The sequence below is a fragment of the Moschus berezovskii genome, chromosome 7 (genome assembly GCF_049115385.1).
Source record: "Moschus berezovskii isolate FMDL1 chromosome 7, NW_MosBer_1.0, whole genome shotgun sequence".
Classification (NCBI taxonomy): Eukaryota; Metazoa; Chordata; class Mammalia; order Artiodactyla; family Moschidae; genus Moschus; species Moschus berezovskii.
Window position 1 is genome coordinate 109,287,718 of NC_142466.1, and position 20,598 is coordinate 109,308,315.

Genomic DNA, 20,598 nt, shown 5'->3' on the forward strand with positions numbered 1-20,598 from the left:
AGTGAATTCCTGGGAGATGTTTTGGGTCAGCTTTAGTTCTTGGCATTCTCCTCCTGCTAAAGGACCTTTTTTTTTTTTTTTTTTTGAAAAAAAAAAAAAAACATGTGATGGAGACCACAGTGAATCCCAGCTTCAAGATTAGTCAGGTGATGGGACTTCCTTGGTGGTCCAGTGGCTAAGCCTGTGCTCCTAACGCAGGTGGCTGGGTTTGATTCCTGCTCAGGGAACTGGATTCCATAGGAGGCAACTAAAGATCCCACCCGCTGCAACTAAGACCCAGGGGAGCCAAAAGAAAAGATTAGTCAGGTGAAACTGGACAGACCTAAAGAGTTTGGGAAATAGATCAGGAAATGTGGTCCCTTACAAGGGCTCTCCTCCCTGTTACTGTAGCATCAATTTCTTCTAACATGGACTGATGACCTCTGCTGACTTGGCCCTGAACACAGAAGCGGTGAAGCCAGGTAAAGTGCAGAAAGGAGGTGAATTTCCATCTTCAAACGCCTTGACTCTCTCCATCCTGCTAACGAAGGTCAGAGACCAGCCCAACCAAAAGCCTGGAAAGGAAGCACAGAAGCATGAAAACCAACGACAGGGAACCTCACGATGCTTTCAAACGGCAGTTCGGTCAAGGTGTTCGTTTAAGAGTCATAGATCAAGTGTTGCACTCGCTTTTTATTTACTGATGCTCTCTCTTCGGAGGTCCTACCTTACATACACCCGGTGAACTGCAGAAGCAAGAAGGCAAAAGGATCTCAGCGTGCCTCTGTTGAAATCCACAATGCCTCCTCGAATTCCCTTGTAGGTTTCCCCGCCCGATGTTCTCAGTGCCCAGGGAGCCTCATAACCTTTTATGCCATTCTTATAAAATGCTTCGTAGTTCCTTTTATCTTGGGTTTGAGAGGCCAGAAAATCCCAACACGTGCGTGTCCCTAAAGCCCCCGCCCCAGCCCCAAGCGTGGCTGGCCCTGGGCGCAGCAGTAAACGCGGCTGGGATGGAACAGGGTCCGCCAACGTCCGTTTGCACCTCTGATTTCCGTTAAACATTAGCTCCGGGGTCTGCGCGCAGACCCCAAGGGGCAGGCCTCCGGGAGACGGGCCTGGGCGCTCGCCCGCCCGCCGCAGTGGGCCGGGGGCGCACTTCCTGCGGGGCGGCGGGCGGGGACGGAGCCGACCGCCGCCCCGCGCCCGCCCCTCCCGCGCTCTCCCCGCCCCTTCCCCGCCCGCTCCCGGGCCCGCCGGGCGCCGCGGGGGCGGGGCCGCGAGCCGGCGGGGCGGCGTGGCGGTGCGGGCCGGGCGCCCGGGCTGAGGCGCGAGCGGGCCCGCCGCGGGCTCGGCTGCCGAGCGGGGGCGCGCGGCGCGGCTCGGAGCGGAGCGGCCCGGCCCGGCCCGGCGCGGCGCGGCGCGGGCAGACGCAGCCGGCGGGCGGCGGCGGCGGCGGCTCCCGACCCCGCTCGTGCTGGGCCTCCGATCGAGCGCGGCCTCGGCCGGGGCGCTGGGGGAGCCCGCGGCGGCGGGCCGGCAGGAGGAAGCGGCGGGCGCGTCCCGAGCCGAGCGCGCCATGTCTGGCGGGCCCCCCAAGGCCCTGCCGTCCACCGGGCCCCAGTCTCTGCGCGACATGCCGCACCCGCTGGCCGGCTCCAGCAGCGAGGAGGCCGTGGGCGGCGACAGCACGCCCAGCCCGGACCTGCTGACTGCCCGCAGCTTCGGCGACAAGGTGGGACGCGCGGGGCTGCGGGTTGGGAGCCTGGTTGGGCGCCCGAGGGGGATGAAGGAGCTCGAGCCCGGCTGGGCACCGGGCCGCGCCCACCCTGGCGCCCGTTTCCCGGGGGCCGGCGTGCCCTCGCCCCGGAGCCTTGGGAGGATGCGTCTCCTCTCGGCCGCCCTCGCGGGGTCGCAGCCGCGCACGGGAAGCGGCCAGAATCGGGGGGCTGGCCGGGCTTGGCTGGTCTGGAGCGCCAGTGACATCTGGTGGGGAGGGGTCCCGCCTGCTCGCTGAGGCTGGAGGCGTGTGTGCAGTGCTCGGCACCTGTGTCTGGGGATGGGGTCCCGGTTCCTCCAGATGCAGTCACTTGTAGCTCTGCCAGTTTGTTCGGACTGCAAAGAAAAAAGAGTTAATGGTTTTCCGTGGTCTTAACTGCCAGAGGCTTCTTACCCCCCGTCTGTCACGTGGGGAGTGATCTTTGTTTAGGTTTGCTGTGTGCCCGGGAGCGTCACCTGACTCAGATCCCCGCCGGCTGCGGGAGGAGAGTGTCCCTGTGGTTTTCTGTCTGGGGCTCCATTTACCTCTGACGGTCTCCCACGCTGTTTAGGCTTGGCAGAGGCTGGTTTTGTGGCTGATGGGAAGAAAGGTCGCCCTTTGACCTCCTTTGTGTAGAGGGAGGTTCCTGATTCTCTTAGAGCAGCATGACCCTCTGCTGCTTTGAGGGACCGGAGCGTCCAGTGAGGGGTTAGGGACGGCATCTCCCTTCCCCCCACAGGCATTTCAGCTGTGGTTGGGACTCAGCAGTGATTGTATCAGCGCTGCTGTTGGGACTTAGTCACTAATTGCAGAAATTAGAGTTGTTCTCAACACCTATGATCAGGATATTCTCTCCTAGTAAAATACTAAGTGAATGCCTCTTTGTCCCAGTACTAAGTGAAGTCAGGAGACCCAACTTTCTTTCCCCTTCGATGGGAGGACATGTGGTGGTGAGTAAAATGAGTGTGAGAGCACTGGGTAGTCAGAACAGCCAAGGAATGGGACTTGATGAACCTTCCCAAGAGCTGTGTGAAAGCAAAGAGCCGAGTTGGGGGAGCAAGGGCGGGGGCAGCATTAGGGGCAAGGAAACTTATAAAGCTAATGGAACCAATGGGTTGAACAACTGGAGGGATGTGTGTGTCTCTGTAAATATTTCTCTTTATTTTATAGACGATTATAAACTATATGAAGGTTTCAGTCCCTTGGAAATACCTTGGCTATATTTGCTATTTAATAAGTAATTGTTGAATGATGATAATATGTTGCTTTCTTATGGACAGCGAACTTGGTCCTGTGTGTGCATGTAGGATAGGAATTGAGGTTTTCTCAGGTCTGTATAGGATGGTGAATTAATTATCTATGGCTGTGTAACCAATTACTCCAACATTTAGCATCTGAAAATAGTGTCTGTGTCAGAAATCTGGGAGCAGCTTAAATCTCGGTGGTTCTGACTCAGGTCTTTCATGAGCTTCCCTTCAAGCCTTGACAAGGGCTGCAGTCACTGAAGACTGGATTGGGGGGCAGATTCCAGCTTCCAAGCTCACTCACTTGGCTGCTGTCACGCCTTAGTTCCTTTCCATTAGGCTGCTTGAGGTGACAGCTGGTTTCCCCCAGAGCAAGGAGTCCAAGAGATGGAGAGATCCCAAGATGCATAATCTCAGAAGTGACACAGCTGAGCGGTGTTCTCTTGGTCACACTGGCCATCACTGGTATAGTCTGGGAAGAAGGTATGAATCCCAGGAAGTGAGAATTGTTGGGGCCTTCTTGGAAGCTGATTGCTTAATGAACCACTGTTGGAGGACATGTGACTCAGAAGTGTGGGCATTTTTGCTAAGTACTGGAAGGACAGATGCCCTGTACCCCCAGGATCTAGTTGGTGGCCATGAAGTCACGCTTAAGTCTAATTACCCCTGGCTTCCTTTACAGGGACAGTTCCCTGATAAAGACAATCTTGAAGTCATTATTATTAATTATTGAAATATTTAATAAGTCTCATTAGAGCTATGAGGAGCATCAAAATGACCTCATTCCCAAAGGCCTGATTTACAGTGAGCCACTTTTCCTTAGAGGCTTATGGAACAATTGAATTTCTTTTTTTGACTGGGAGGAACATTTTCCTTGAGTCTTGGCAGACACATGTATTCTCGTCACTCTGGAGAAATTTCTGCAGAGAGAAGCTTATCAAGCCACAGAGGTAAATCAAGACCCATGGAAGGAAGCCTTCCCTTCACCCCAGTTTCTCTTGCCCAGGAAATATCAGGTCATTGGAGGGCAGGTAGGAGCATTGAGTGCTGTGGTCTGTCTTTGAAAAGAAGCCTGTGTCTTCTTGCCTTTTGGGGCCTTGGGGTTGTGACCCTGGATGCCTGACTCATAGTCAGTTCTGGACCTGGAGAATGAGTGTTTGACAGGCTGCAGGGTTATTATATTATGCAGAGAGGAATTGCTTTCTGTAGTGCTATGAACAGGAAAGCCTTGCATCTCAGTCCAGCAGACATTGCTCAGTGGCCTCTGGGGTTTTGGGAAAGAAAGAAAGACCAAATGTGATGGCCTTTTCACCCACAAAGTCTAAAATCATTCAAATCTTGGTGTGAAAGGCAGAATCCTTTCTATTGACCAAGGGTTGCTAGGAATTCTTTTGATACTGGCTAAACTCACCAGGTCTTCTAGCACTATATCTTTTAGCGCCACCTGAAATGTAAATAAACCACTCAGCCCATTTCTCTTTTTTACTTTCACCTGCAAACCACTCTGGGCTTGCTTCTCCCCTAACTCAGCCTCCAGCTTTGTGTTCCTCCCAAAACGTAACCCGAATCCTCTCAAGCTCCACCTGTGGTTAACACCTTTACCCACATCCTCAGCCTCTTCACTGAACTCTCCCACCCACCTCCTGCCCCCTTAGGTCACTGCTTCCCCTTCAAAGTCTTCAGAACGGAGGTATCTTTTCCTCCTCCACTCCACTTATTTCAAGTTCAGCAGATGGTGGTCGATGTCCTTTTTCTCCACTGACTTTTAAAGACCAAGTGCTGCCCCTTTGAGGCTCATGTCATCGTATTTGCTCACTCAGAACATGTTTGAGGGCCTCCTACAAGCCAGGTACTGTTCTAGGAACTCAAGTCAACCAGCTGAAAACCCCTGTCCTGGTTGGGTATTTTTTAATGATTTTATGTAATGCTGTGAAAAGACGTCAAACTGGAGGGGCAGGGGGAGTGTTCAGGATCACTGGCTGTACAGACGTGGGTTTGGGTAGACCTTATTGAGAACCTGAGATTTGAGCAGAGAATTTGAAGGAGGTGAAGGAATTAGCAAGAGGATGTCTGGAGGAGTGTCCGGTGGGAGAAACAGCCAGGGCATAGTCCTGAAGGCTCCTGCTCAGCGTGTCAGGGGCTACCCTAGAAGCCAATGTGGTTGGGGCAGAGTGCTAGTGGGGAGGCCTTGATCATGGGTAGAAGGGAGAGGGGCCAGATGATCTAGGGCCCGGTATGCCACTCTCAACTCTTGCCTTGACTTTGAGTACCATTTCGGGGACTTGAACAGAAGGAGGGCATGATCTGACTTAAGTATTGAAGGATCACACAGGCTGTTGAATTGAGAATCCTTTATTTGATTGCTCCACTGAGTTTAGTTTCCTTTTAGTCAAAAGGACATAAACTGAGTGCAAACTGACTGAAGAAAAGAAAAAAAAAAAATCTCTTGGCTCGTGTTGAAAAGCCCCAGGTATTTTGGTTTCCAGAATGGCTGGAACAAGGCATTCAAACGATGCTGGGAGTCTGTCATTTTCCAGCTCTTGGCTCTGCTTCCTTCTCTCTGTGTTAACTAGTGATGTTCTCAAGCCGGTGAAGGTATACAATCTACAGACAAGGTTTGCAACTCTAGCCGAAAGAGAGCACCTCTTTCCTGATATTAATAATTCCAGCCAAAGCTCTGGGCTAGAATCTTCTGGGCCTAAATTGGGTCAGGTGCTGAATCTTTGTAACTGATTGCCCAAGGCCTGGGCCAGGTCCTTGTCTTTGCAGGGTAGAGAAGGGAAGCTTTTGTATGTTTTAACTATGAATATAAATATAGATGAAGTATATAAATGTTATCTGTATTAATAAAATGTATCTATACAGTTTAAAGAATAATAAGATGAGCATTTAAGTTCCTAGAACCCCACCCCCCCAGACATAGAGTTAAGACATAGACTGTTACTCGTATTTTGGAAGCCCTCTTTGTGCCTGGAAGGAAGGAGGTGGTTTCTGAAGCAGGGTCAGTATGCTACTAGGAGGAGGAGGAATGAATGAATGTTGGACAAGCATCTGTTGTTTCACAAGTGTCCATTACAGACTTTCCACTGCCGCCTTTGTCCCTACTTCTTCGTAACTTCCCTGTTTCTCTTATTCGTTAAAATCTTTAAACCCCCAACTATCTTCTCCAATTATATCTTCACTGCAAGAACTCTGTCCAAATCTCTAGAACTGTCAGTTGCTTGACCTCGTATCTTTCACCTTCATCCTTTTCCCTAGTTCAGTTGCCCTCTCTTGTGGCCACACCCTCGCACTGTAACACCTGCAGCTGTGCCCACTCTGAAATAGTGCCATCAGATAGCTCTTATCTTGCCTGTCCTCCTGCCAGTCAGTGAGAACTGCCTGCTCCTGTTCCCCGAAGGCCTGTGCTCACCGGTCTCCTTTAGATTCCATGGCTCAGCTTGTCAGTTTTTTTATATATATATAATTTATTTATTTTAATTGGAGGCTAATTACTTTACATTATTGTATTGGTTTTGCCACACATTGACATGAATCTGCCCTGGGTGTACATGTGTTCCCCATCTTGAACCTCCCTCCCACCTCCCTCCCCATCCCATCCCTCTGGGTCATCCCAGTGCACCAGTCCCGAGCATCCTGTATCATGCATCGAACCTGGACTGGCGATTCGTTTCACATGTGATAATATACATGTTTCAATGCCATTCTCCGAAATCATCCCACCTTCACCCTCTCCCACAGAGTCCAAAAGACTGTTCTATACATCTGTGTCTCTTTTGCTGTCTCGCATACAGGGTTATCATTTGCATCTTTTTAAATTCCATATATATGCGTTAGTATACTGTATTGGTGTTTTCTTTCCGGCTGACTTCACTCTGTGTAATCGGCTCCAGTTTCGTCCACCTCATTAGAACTGGTTCAGATGCACTCTTTCTAATGGCTGAGTGACACTCCATTGTGTGAATGTACAGCATGTCAGTTTCTTCTGCCGCTGTCCTTGACACAGTCCCCTCACTCTCCTTCTCCATCCCGTCTGGGTCCTTCCATTTCTTCCTGTCTTTTGCCCGAGCCTTGGGAGGAGAGGTCCCGTGAGAGCTGCTGCCAGTGTAGCCTCACAGCTGCCAAGCACAGTCGGGGCCTTGGTGATGCTGGGCTTCTTGTGTTGTGCTCAGCCGTGTCTGACTCTTTGACCCCATGGACTATCGGGGCTGTTAGTCCTGTCTTTACTCTAGCCCAAATTGATGAGCCTAGCATCCACACATTACTTTCATATCTACATTCCCTTTTCCACCCCTCTGCAGTTGTGCGGGAAGAGGGGCTACATGGACTGTAGGACCCCACCAAACTCCTCTGCCCATGGGATTTCCCGGGCAGGCATACTGGAGTGCGTTGCCATTTCCTTCCCCTGGGGTTGTTGGGCCGGGCCCTCCGTTCTTTCCTCCCACCCTGCACCGTGGCCGATGGAAGCTTTGCTCCTTGCACCCCCGCCTCCACTCCCCGCTCATTCTGTTGGCCTCACTTTCTGCCTTAGAGAAGTTAGAAGCTGCTGTAAAAGAACTGCCTCTCACCAGACTCAGGATGGTCAGAGTCCGTGGCCGCCCTTTCTGTACCCTGCACCCGGGTTGCAGTAGAGAGGTTCTGAGGCCCGTCCTGAACTGTAGGTACAGCCCGCCCGCGCTGGCCTCTCAGAGACCCTGCTTTTTGTCGGCGTGCCTCACTGCTGTGTCTTCACACTCTCTGTCAGCTGGCTCATTCCCATCATTTTTTTAAAAATTTAAAGAAAAAAATTTTTTTATTAAAAATATTTTTTTAAATGGAAGTATGTTTGATTAGCAGTGTGTTAATTTCAGGCGTGCAAGCACAGTGATTCAGTTTATGTACCTGTATCCATATGTATCTTTCAGATTCTTTTCCCATATAGGTTATTAAAAAATATTGAATGTAGTTCCCTGTGCTATACAGTAGGTCCTTGTTGGCTTTCTGCTTTAAATATACTATTGTGTATGTTAATCCCAAGCTCTGAATTTATTCCCCCCCACCACCGTTTTTCCCTTTGGTAACCCTAAGTCTGTTTTCCACGTCTGCGGGCCAGTGTCTGCATTCCCATCAGTGTTTAACGTCCTCACATTGCTCTTGCTTCTGAAACAAAGTAAGAGCAAAGGGAGCTCTTATGATGCTTCCCTCTCCATCTCATGCCCTATTTTGTGACTCCTCTTCACAGCCAAACCTTTTGAAAGAAAGGTTTGCTCCTCTTGTCTCTAGTTCCCAACCTCTGGCTTCCTCAGCCTACTGCTCTCTGGCTTCTGGCCTTACTACAGGTCCCTTGTGACTTCCTTATTGCTAAATCCAGTAGGCACTTCATATCTCTGTCTTCCCTGATTTCTTGATAGGTTGAACAGCACTTGATCCTGCTGAGTAGCCCCCTGCTTGAAACTCTCTCCTGGCTGGGATTTGTGTTTTAGAGTGTACACTCTGGCGCCAGGTTGTCTAGATTTGAATCCCAGCTCCACTGTGTGTAGTCTTTGTGACAGTAAGTTATTTAACCTCTCTGAGCCTCAGTTTCCTCCTCTGTGAAAGGGGGATAACAGGAGCGCCTCCATCACAGGGTAGATACGAAGATGCAGTGAGTTCATACTTAGAGTAGCGCCTGATGCAGTGAGCCTTGAATAGCTGTGAGGTGGTGGTAGAGGTATTTGTTATTCCCTGATACTGACCTCTTCACATTTTCTTGGTACATTTCTGCCTGTTCTTTATCAACTTGAGTATTGGTTGTGGTCTGGTCAGGGAATTAAAAACTACAGCAGGTTTTTTAAAACCAAGAGACTATAATGCAGGGAGTTAATTACATTGGTGCTGGAAGACATGTTGAAGTCACGCCAAGGACAAGGAGGTAACCCAGAGCCTCGGAATAGCTGGAAGCTGCAGTCACCCAAGGGGCGGGGGTGGGGGGGCGGGAGGAGGTGAGGTCAGCAGAATCCAGGAGCTTCTGCGGGAACTAGACCATGGCTGGACAGCTGAGCCAGTGCAGAGACCACAGGAGGAGGGAGCCTTGGAGAGGAAGCAGCTGCGGCCAGGGATGCTCCCTGAACCAGAGAGGAGGAGCTAGGGTGGGGAGAAACACACTCTGGCTTCTCTCCTCCCACTTAAGGTCTTTCATCTGTGGCATCCATTGGCCCCCGTAGCGTCCTTGGTGGACACGTGATCCTAGCAGAGCCAAGTAACCAAACAGAGCTTTGCTCAGATGGCTGCTGGGGGGAAGGAATCCCTCTTTTTGTTAAATCGTGAGCCGTTGTTCCCTGTGATGTGGAGAGTGGAGCCAGAGAGGAATGTGGAGTTGGAGCAGGAGAGGGGGACGATCCCTGAAGATCACTGGAAGCCTGGATCCACCTGTGCCAGCCGTGCCTGAAGCCAGCGCTGCTGCCTGGGCATCCTGGTTACAGGAGGTCATGATGCCCTTTTAAAAAGTTAATTTTTATTTTTGGCTGTGCTGGGTCTTCGTTGCTGCATGTTGGGCTTTCTCTAGTTGCGGTGCGTGGGCTTCTCATTGCAGTGAGCTCTCTGTGGCTCACGGGCTCTAGAGCGCAGGCTCAGTAGTTGGGGTGCAGAGGCTTAGTTGTTTCCGCATCATGTGGGATCTTCCAGGACCAGGGATAGAACCCGTGTCCCCTACACTGGCAGGCAGATCCTTAACCACTGGACCACCAGGCAAGTCCCATGATTGCCTTTTTGTTTATACTGTTTTCAATTTGATTTGTCCCTTGAAACTTTTTAAAAAATGACCAATACATCTGCTTTAAAACATGAAGTGAAAATTAGATTTTACTTTGGGAGGATGGAGTGGAGGATGCTTAGTTCCTCTTGGCCAGCCCTACTGCTGGCTATGTTATAAATACAGAGTGTATTATCAGCAAATCAGCTTTGGTGGCAGAGGTCTGTTTTCACCAGGTCCTTGAAGTTCGAGGAGGCTTTCAGGTGAGGGGTAGGGAAGGCATCATGGGCCCAGGGAGCAGCTTGAGCAAAGCTCCTGAGATGGAAGAGACTTGTGTCCACTGGGGTTGCGTTGGGTCAGGTCGTGTGTCAGGAGTGGGTTTGGAGAGTCAGGGTGGGGATCAGGGAGAGAGGAGGTGGGAAGATGGAGCAGGAGGAGGCTGAGACTGCTTTGGATGCTCTGATGTGGCAGTTGTATTTCTTAGGCAGTAGCCAGCCCGTGAGAATGTTTGAGCAGGGGAGTGTGTGATCAGTGCTTGGGGTGGGGAGAGCCTGGCAGTGAAAGAGCTAAGTTAGAAAGGTGTCAGTTTGGTTTAGATTGCCCTTGTGGCCTGAAAGAAGAAAGATGAGAAAATGAAAAGATGAGTCGTTTTGGTGAAGTGGGGATGCCTGGTTTTCTAGTCTAAGAAAGAAACTGGTGCCCTCACTGAGAGGGAGAACACAGCTGGGGAAGCGCCTGTGAGCAGGTGTAAAGGTGGCGGGAATGCAACATGAAGTCAAGCTGGGACAGTTTGTCTGAACCTGCTGCTAAAAGCCCACTCAGACTTCAATGTTTAGCACATGCATGCTGCCTCCAGGAAGCTCTTCTTTATACGAACGTGTAACTCCAAGCAATCCAAAGCCAGATGGGAGTGGAAGATGCAGAGGTTGAGGTCAGAATTTAAACAAAGTGGGTGTTAGCAATCAAATGGAAGGCAGGAGATCCTAGCAGTTTGTAGGAAGAAAGGTGGTAGCTTGGGGGAAAAACAGGGTTGAGGGAAAGTCTTTAGGATTGGGGATCAGGGATTAATCGAGGTTACAGGGAGGAAGACAGATGTTCCTTGGTAAATGAGAGTCTCTCAGAATAAGTACATAAGTAACAGCTTGGCGAAGGTGCAGTAACTCATATGTGAGCAATTGGGTTTGTTTACTAGACCCTGGGTGGGGGAGTCACATGCTATCTCATGTTTGCCTTGCCCACAGAATTCCTCATTTTGGCTGCCACAGAGCAGGGATCAAGAATTTGTGTGAGTGTAATATGTATGTGTGTGTTGGGGCGGGAGGGGACAAGGGCACGAGTGACATGCAAAAAAGGTGTTTCAGGACTCTCATTTGAAAAAAGGCACAGAGGCAGGAAAAGCATATGGCATTTTTGGGTGTCAAAGTTCGGGCACTTCTTAAAACCTGAACCTCTTGAGTATCTGTTACATCCCTGGCTCTGTGCTGGATGCTGGGGACATTGAGAAAGATTAAAAAAAAAAAAAAGACAAGATCTCTCGGGACTTCCTTGGTGGTCCAGTTGTCAGGATTCTGCACTTTCACTGCAGAGGGCAACGGGTTCAATCCCTGGTTGGGGAAATAAGATTCTATTCTACGTGCTGCATGGTCCGACCAATAAAGAGGTCTGTCTCCTGAGAGAGTCACGGTCCAGTGCAGAAGAGAGGAGACGTATACCCAGATGGTTTGCAATAGAATGTGAAAACCCTCGATACAGTCACTGGCACTGCGGCCTTGGGCAGGTTCCTTAACTTTGTAATGCCTCAGTGTCTCCCTTGTTAAATTTTGGATTATTTCACAGTAGTGTTCTGAAGTTTAGGATAGCGTCTGGCACATAGTAAGTACCATGAAAATGCTAGGTGTTGTTACTGCCTTAGAAGCAATAACTGGGGGTCCTGGGAGCCTGTACAGAACATGCACCTCAGTTATCCCCACCCTGGGAAGGAGCTGGGTCTTCAGACAGCAGCCCTTGTCAGTTACTGGTTGACCGCTGCATGGACGTGGTGTTTGAGCATTAAACTCTGAGCACTTTTCCAGCTTGCCCATGGGTGAGTGAAGCAGATTCAGCAACGGGGGAAGCATTTGGGCCAAGAAGTGTGGGTGCTGGTGGTTGGAAGTCAGGCCAGTGGGCTCTGAACTGGCCAGCGAGAGGAGACAGATGGGCACCCGCAGCATCTACACGGTTATTATGGGGTTGTTATGGAAATAACATGGAGGGGGTGGGGTAAGGAGTGACCATGCTCAGCAGCATGGTGACTTTTCCAAAGGAGATGCTGTTTAACCTGAAGGGTGAAGTGGATGTTTCCCAAATGGACAGGAAGGAGGGGTAACTGGAGCAGAAGAACCAGTCTATGCCAAAGCTTGGCAGTGCCTTTTTGCAGGAGTGGTGGGTGGAGGAGAGGCAGTTTCAGGAGGGCTTTGACTCACTGGATTCAGGGGGTGTACTGGTCAGGAGTTTCGTTTGCAAACAATAGAAATCCAACTCACACTACTTTAAGCAATACCATATGCACAGACCATTAAAGCCGTCTTTTAGAAACATCCAATGTAGTGATTTTTAGTGTATTCACAAGGTTGTACAGCTGACACTATTATCTAATTCCAGAGGGTTTTTGTGACCCCAGAAAACTCTTCATTCTCATTAGCAGACACTCCGTTTCCCCCACTCCCAACCCCGGCAATCACTAATCTGCTTTCGTTCTCTATGGATTTTTTTATTCTGGATATTTCATAAAAATGGAGTTATAGAATATGTGGCCTTCAGTCTCATGTTTGTAAGGTTTTTCCATGTTATATGTACTGATTCCTTTTTATGGGTGAATAATATTCTGTTGTATGGACAGACAACTTTCTGTTTATCCATTCAGCAGTTAATGAGCATTTGGGTTGTTTCTTAGACACATACGGTTGACCCTTGAACAATTTGGGAATTAGGCTGCTGACTCCAACACAGTTGAAAATCCACATTTTAACTTTATAGTCAGCACAGTTCTACATCTACGGTTTCAATCAGCCTTGGATTTTGTAGTGAGAAAAATCCAATAATAAGAGGACCCACATGTTGTTCAAGGGTCCACTGTATACTTAAAAAAAAAAAGACACTAGACTTCCTGGTGGCCCAGTGATTAAGACTCCATGCTTCCAATGCAGGAGACTTGGGTTCGATTCCTGTTTGGGAAACTCTGATTCCAGCTGCCCTGCAGTGAGGCCAAAAAAAAAAAAAAAGACATGAAATACAATTTATTTTCTAGGATAATTTTGGCATTTGAAGTTAGCAGTAGTCTTAGACTTGAACGTACATGAGGTGGTTGTAAATACCCTGATTTTTTTAACCATCTCAGCCGTTTTTAGGTGTATAGTTCAGTTGTTCAGTCGCTCAGTCATGTCTGACTCTGCGACCCATGGACTGCAGCACGCCGGGCTTCCTTGTCTTTCACTGTCTCCCAGAGTTTGCTCAGACTCAATTCCATTGAGTTGGTGATGCCATCCAACCATCTCATCCTCTGTCATTCCCTTCTACCTTCGATCGTTCCCAGAATCAGGGTCTGTTGCAGTGAATCAGCTCTTTACATCAGGTGGCCAAAATATTGGATATAGTTCGGCAGTGTTGAGTATATTCATACTGATCTCCAAAGTTCTTCATCTTGCAAAACTGAAGCGCCGTACTCAGTAAATATAACAACTCCCATCTTCTCCCTCCCCTCTCCCAGGCCCTGGTAACCACCATTCTGCTGTCTTTATGAATTTGAAGCCTCTACTGTAGATTCTTCATATAAATAGAAGCATACAGTATTTGTGTTTTTGTGACTGGCTCATTTCGCTTAGAGTAATGTTCTCAAGGTCCATCCATGCTGTAGCATGTGACAGAATATTCGTTTTTAAGACTGAGAAATACTCCCTTGTACGCATGTACGCATGCACTGCCTTGAAAAGGTCGGTTATCCATTGACGGGCGTTTAGGCTGCCTCTGTCTCTTGCCAGTGCTGCAGTGGGTGTGCGGCTGTCTCTCCAAGATCCTGTCTTCATTTTTTTTTTTTGGGTATATAAACCCAAAAGTTTATATATAAAAACCGGATCATATGCTAATTCTATTTTTAAAGCTTTGAGAAGCTTCCATACTGCTTTCTATTGTGTTTGCACCATTTTACAGTCGCACCAACTGTGTACAAGGATTCCAGTTCCTCTGCATCCTCACCAGCACTTTTTTTTCTATTTTATTGGTAGTGGCCATCCTAATGACTGTGAGGTTGTATCTTATGGTTTTGATTTGCACTTCTCTGACTAAGGATGCTGGGCATCTTTTTATATTTTTGTTGGCTATTTGTATATCATCTTTGGAGAAATGTCTATTCAAAATCAGATTATTTGATTTTTTTATTGTTGAGTTGTAGGAGTTCTTTTTATATCCTGGATATTAACCCCTTATCAGATATATGATGTATAGATGTTTTGTCCCATTCCATAGTTTGCCTATTAACTCTTTTGATTTCATCCTTTGCACAAATTTTTTTAAGTTTGGTGTAATCTCGTTTGTCTATTTTCACTTTTGTTATCTGTGTTTTTAGTGTCATATCCAAGAAATCACAGCCAATTCCAGTGGCAAGAAGCTTCCCCGACCATGTTTTCTTGTAGAAGTTTTGTAGTTTTGGGTCTTTAATCCATTTTGAGTTAATTTTTGTATTGGTGTTGAGAAGAGGATCCAATTTCATTCTTTTGCATGTGAATATCCGATTTCTCAGTATCACTTGCTCAAAAAATTATTCTTTCCCCTTTGAGGGTGTATATACTTTTAAATATAATTTCTTACTAGAATCAATAGACAGTATTCATACTTGAAGTGCTAACATGAATTTTTGTACGTGTGTTTGAACCTCCTCTGTATCATGTGCTGTGGGAGGCATTATGTTCCTTGGGAGTTAAGATCCCTACATTTTGGAAATAACAGTTACCTGGGACAGGTCAAGGCTCAGACATTCCAAGTGAAAGTGTCTTACTGGATATATAGAATAACAATGGTTGTAGAATAATTCTTTTATTGTGAAAATGGAAACCTAGACCTTCTTTTCAGGCTATTTAATTAGGGAAGAGGTATGTTCTCAGGAGGGCTTCCCTGGTGGGTCAGTGGTAAAGAATCCACCTACCAATGCAGGAAGATCCCCTGGAGAAGGAAAAATGGCAACCTTCTCCAGTACTGTTGCCTGGAAAATCCCATGGAGAGAGGAACCCAGCAGGCTGTAGTCCATGGGGTCACAAAAGAGTTGAATACGACTAGCGACTAAGCAACAACAACATTCTGAGGAATTAGGCTTATCATCTTGCTGTGTCAGCATCTGTGCTGCAAAAATGCAGTATAGCAGCCTTTTTTCTGCACTGTCTGGTCCAGTAAATCTTGTTTATTTCATGACTTGCATCAGCACTAGTGAAGGACGCTTGGACTTTTTGTTCATTCCTCAGAGATTTATATGGGCCTTCACGTGCCACGCTTGGGGAATGCAAAGATGAACAGATGACCTTACCTTCTAGCCACTCAAGGTTCAGGAAGGGAGACAGGGAAGTACAGGTGAGTCACTGCTGTTTAACAAGGTGACAGGGGTATGTGCTGAATGCCAGGGGGGTAGTCAGAGTAATTTATTAAAGAAAATTTTGAGTGAAGCACGTTGGAAGGAGATCTTGGGCTAACTATTAAAGATAACAACTGCATTTTGCCTTCTGAATTAGTGTTGGGATTTCAATGATTTGAATAATTGTTTTTTGGCCTGAGTTAATAGTAAATTTTTTAGTCCTTTAGCTTTTATTATATGCATGTTAATGCAGTGACTGTTCTTTACCAGTGTATGTGTATCCAAGATTGGCCATGTAATTTGTGGGGCCCAGTGCCAAATAAAAATTCTTACCCCCATGTTAAAAAAATTATTAAGAATTTCAAGATAGTAATAGCAGAGCATTAAACCTAGTGTGAAATCCTTTGGTGCGTGGGGTCCCTGTGAAGCTGGCCCTGAGTGTATCCTTTGGATGTCCTGGTTTCCAGGTCCTGTTAAAGCCACCTCTTGCCCATCTCAGTCTTCTGGGTCAGGACTGTTGCCATTCTGGGGGTATGCTTGCAGTGAGTCGGGGTCCCCCAGGCTGGCTTCTCCATTCTGGGTTGATTTGGGGCTTGCCCGGAACACTCCATCCCCCAGTCAACATCTAGACTAACTTAGCGCGGTCTCCTGTATGCCCAGACTGTCATGTTTAACATCTGCTTGGGACTGTTGTCATGTCCCTAACTGCTGCTTCGCTTCTCTTTTCCTTTTGTTCTGATTTCTTCCCTATCGAAGGTGTCCCGTCAGTTATCACCTGTACCCCGAGATACTAGCGTGTGTCTGTGATCATTGCGAACCTTTAGGGAGCACTTCTTTTGGTTGGGAGCCGTACTGCATCCTCCTGGAGCACTCCCCTAGCGTGCGTTTACTGTCTCCTTTTCCTTTGACAGCTGGGGAAATACAGGCTTTGAAAGGTGAAGTTGCATTTACGTATTCACGGTCACAGAGCCAGAAGAGAGTGGGGCTGGGATTTGAACTTGGGTCTGTCCGGCCTTAGAGCCTACTCTCCTCATCACCACAACTACTGCAAACTGGCATCGTTTTCCAAACCCCACTGTTTTGAGCGTTTATTTGCATTAGGCACTGTAGGTTGCGTTTCTTATACAAAACACAGTTTCAGGCCAAGGGAAATGAAACCAACCCCTGTGTATCTTAGCCTGTGTCTCTTCCCTCATCTCAGTTTCTGGGTTTTTCCAGCCTCTTCCTCCTCCCCTACCAGCCTCCCTTGTTAGAGCAGTCTCCCAAGGCTCCCTGCCTCCTGCCCGCTCACTCTCCCATCACCGTCAGGCTCCTTGGATGAGCAGTGTTTGTGCCCTGCTTCCACCTGCCTCACCATCTGCCTCCTCTCGCCTCAGCATCCAGCCCCACGGGCCAGGTCCTGCCTCGACCACTCAGCTCAGGGAGAACCGCAGCAGCTGTTTTTGCGCCATTAACAACTCAGGCCATTAGAGCCGCAGAGGACTCTGTGGTCTCTCCCTCCAAGACCCTCTCTTTTCAGTGGAGGAAACTGACTCAGAGAGAGGAGTGATTTATCAGATAGGCTCACCCAGCTGGTTTGTGGCAGAGTTGAGCTTAGGACTCAGGTTTCTAGACCCTTGGTTCAGTGCTCATTTTCCTTGAGTGATATCATTAACTAGCTTCCCCTCAGTGCTTTTTTTCTCTGCCTTTTCTTTTTCCTCAGGGTCTTAAACTCTGTTCATGGCCCAGTGCCTGGCACATAGTGGATGCTTCATTCACTGGATGAATTAATTCTCTCCCCTCTTGGCCTTCCTTCCACTGCTCTGCCCCTACTTCTCGGGGCCCTCCTATCTTTCCTTCTAAGTTCCAACGGTGAGCCCATCCAGCCATGCTTCCTGCCCTTTGCTAGTTCTTAGGTTTCATCTCTGGATGGACTTTACTGCAGCAGGGCTTAGGACTCCCACATCTTCATTTCTAGCTTTAAACATCTTTCCAGGTATTTCTGTGATTCTTGTTTTTAGCACGTTATAGTCTCCCTATAGTGAAAGTATTTGAAACTGCATCTTTCTTTGCCTCTTTTTTTAAACACACTGTTTTTGTATATAACATCACTGTTCCTTTTTTTTTTTTTTTTTAAGGAAAAAAAAAAAGATACAGGGCCCAAGTATTATCAAGAGCAGAGTTTTCCTAAAAATGCAGGAATCTAGGTCCTTTGCCTGTAGGCAGCTGTGTGCCCTGATGTGGAGGCTCACTGCTGTGAGCATATCCCTGGCCGCACTTTTGTTGTGTTTTCAGAAGAGAAGCTTCGGGTCAGAGAGAAACTCCTGCGAGCAGCGAGGAGGCCTGCTGCCCCAGGTTGTCCTTCCAGGCCGTCTTTACTCCGTTGTGATGTGACCGAGGTGTGATCCCTGTAACTGGTCCCAGGACTCAGTGAAGCTCAGGTTCTCAATGTCTCACTGCAGAAAGAATTCAGTAAGAGACAGAGTGATAGGTAAGAAGCGGATTTATTTATAAAGAAACACACTCCACAGACAGACTGTGTAAGCCATCTCAGAAGGCGAGAACAGCTGACATCACTATTCTTTAAATGTCCTTCTTCATTTCCATTGTGAATATCCTAATCGAGATGTATGTAGCTAAATACTCATCATCCGAGGACTTTTTAGACAATGCTATTGCCTGGGCCCCATCTCAAGAAATTTGGATCCAGTCAATCTAGGATGGTTTGCTGCTGCTGCTAAGTCGCTTCAGTCATGTCCGACTTTGTGCGATCCCATAGATGGCAGCCCACCAGGCTCCCCCGTCCCTGGGATTCTCCAGGCAAGTAACACTGGAGTGGGTTGCCATTTCCTTCTCCAATGCATGCAAGTGAAGAGTGAAAGTGAAGTCGCTTAGTTGTGTCCGACTCTTAGCGACCCCATGAACTGCAGCCTACCAAGCTCCTCTGTCCATGGGATTTTCCAGGCAAGAGTACCGGAGTGGGGTGCCATTGCCTTCTCCACAGGATGGTCTAGAGACCAGTATTTCTTAAAAAGGGTTTTCCAGAGAATTATAATGTGTAGCCAAGGTTGAGATCAGTTGCTTTAAAAGGATCCTCTGATTTTCTCAGAGGGAACGCACCCTCAGACATGTGATCTCCTACACTGTACTGTAAACTCCATGAGGGCAGGGGCTCTGATTGCTTAATGCTGTAATGGCAGTGCATGAACAAAGCCTAGGATGCGGTGAGAACCCAAGTACGTGCTGACTCAATAAATAGACATATGCACAAATAAATAGACATGTGCAATATTATTTTTAATGGCAAAAGATAAGGAGCCTAAATAGCCACCAATAGGGAGCTAGTTTTGTAGACCATGATAATCTTGAAAATGTATTAAAAGGAGTATACACACACACTCATTTGCAGGAATGGCAAGATATAGTAAGTGAAAAAAGAAACTTTGCAAACCACAAGTGGCCTGCTGTCGCTGTGTGCCTGTGTAAGTGTAGTGCATGTGTCAGTGTGTACATTCGTTGGAAGGGTGCGCTGATACTTCTCAGAAGGTCATTCTCTGACCCTTGGAGAGTGTAGTCTTCCTTCCTTGGAGTCTCTCTGACCAAATCAGTGAGAAAGAGCCCTCCTTCTCTCTCCCTAATTAGGTTAGTTTTGATGGAAAAGGGAAAACTTGACTAACCCTTGAGTAACTCCGTGTTTCAAATAGACAAATGATCTATACACTGTTGATACTGTGTATGAAATGGAAAACTAATGAGAACCTACTGTACAGTACAGGGAACTCTCCTCCGGTGCTCTCTGGCGACCTCGATGGGAAGGAAATCCCAAAAAGAGGGCATATACGTTTATATGTGGCTGATTCACTGTGCTGTACAGTAGAAACTAACGCAATATTGTAAAGCAACTGTACTCCAATAAAAATTATTAAAAAAAGAAAGATGGGACTTTTTACTTGCAGTCATGTGGGGTGGGATGTGTACGTTGCCCCTGCCTGAAAACAATTAAAACTGCGCAGACCTAAAGAGGATACAGCTAAGCTGCTGACTGAGGGGAGAGAAGAGACAGTGCTCTTCTGTCGTTTTCTGTTAATGTTTATTTATTTTTGGCTTGGCTGGGTCTTTGTTGCTGTGCGGGCATTTCTTTTGTTGTGGAGAGTGGAGGCTCTGCTCTAGCTCTGTGCACAGACTTCTCATTGCAGTGGCTTTTCTTGTCGTGGAGCACAGGTTCTAGGGCACGCAGGCTTTGGTAGTTACCACCCACAGGCTTTGCTGCTCGGAGGTGTGTGGAATCTTCCCAGACCAGGAATCGAACCAGTGTCCCTTGCATCGCAAGGCGGATTCTTAACCGCTAGACCACCAAGAAAGCCCTTTTCTGTAGATTTTAATCTGTTCTCATCAAATATGGGTGAACACTGGCTCAGAGTGAGCTTTTCTCCCAATGATCATTCAATTTTCTGAACTATCTTTTTTTTCCACGGGGGTTAAGACAGTTTTTCTTCGCTGCTTCAAGTCACCGAGGAGGAGCAGGACTTTGCCTTGTTTCACCAGCTGTCTGGACCTTGTCAGACCCTTGTTTCGTGCTCTTGCCCCCACCCTCCCGGACCACAGGGCTGCCGTGGACCTTGCATGTCTCCATGAAAGAGAAGCGTGTTCAGCCAGTGATGTCAGCTCGTCTCCCTCCCAGTACTCCTCATAGCAGTCCTTATCCTGCTGAGGGGTTCTGGCTTTCATTGCAGCTTTTTGGAGAGAGGGGTGATCAACTTACAAACAAGTGCAAATGAAAGACATGGTACAAGGGGGTGGTTATGTTAGTGATGGAGAAGGAAATGGCAACCCGCTCCAATCTTCTTGCCTGGAGAACCCCGTGGACACGGGAGCCTGGTGGGCTGCTGTCCGTGGGGTCACAGAGTCGGACACGACTGAGGCGACTTAGCATGCAGGCGTGCTTATGTTAGGGACAGACCGATAGCTCTGTCTGAAACAGTGCCGTGGACTTGACTTTTCCAGTGTAACCAAATTCTCCTTCCCAGGTCTTCTGGGAGGCTTGGCACATTATTGTAGGTATCTGTGGAGCTTTTTGAGTAACCTAGGTAGTATTTTATATAGTATTTTAGACTGGACTGTTTAGATTTTTAGACTGAGATCCAAATTTGGGACTAACGTGCATCTACAGATTTCTTTTTTTTTTCTTTAATCTTTATTTTTATTTATTTATTTGGCTGTGCTGGGTGTTAGTCCCTGCATGTGAGATCCTTTTAGCTGTGGTATGTGGGATGTAGTTTTATGACCAGGGATCAAGTCTGGGCACCCTGCTATTGGGAGTGTGGAGTCTTAG

The 20,598-nt window shown here is 47.8% G+C and overlaps 1 protein-coding gene across 2 annotated transcripts in view; it reads left to right on the forward strand.

Moving 5' to 3' along the window:
* Window positions 1–1,295: 1,295 nt before the first annotated feature.
* The window catches only part of SNX30 (sorting nexin family member 30), a 110,026-nt gene continuing 90,723 nt past the window's right edge, over window positions 1,296–20,598 (forward strand). Inside the window, exon 1 of one of the 2 annotated variants that reach the window (XM_055427600.2) lies at window positions 1,296–1,714. In XM_055427600.2, coding sequence (XP_055283575.1) covers window positions 1,559–1,714 — 156 coding nt within the window. In that variant the 5' untranslated portion in view covers window positions 1,296–1,558. Of the gene's footprint in view, window positions 1,715–8,988; window positions 9,426–20,598 lie in introns of those variants that run through there. The other variant, XM_055427602.2, reaches the window with a different exon arrangement.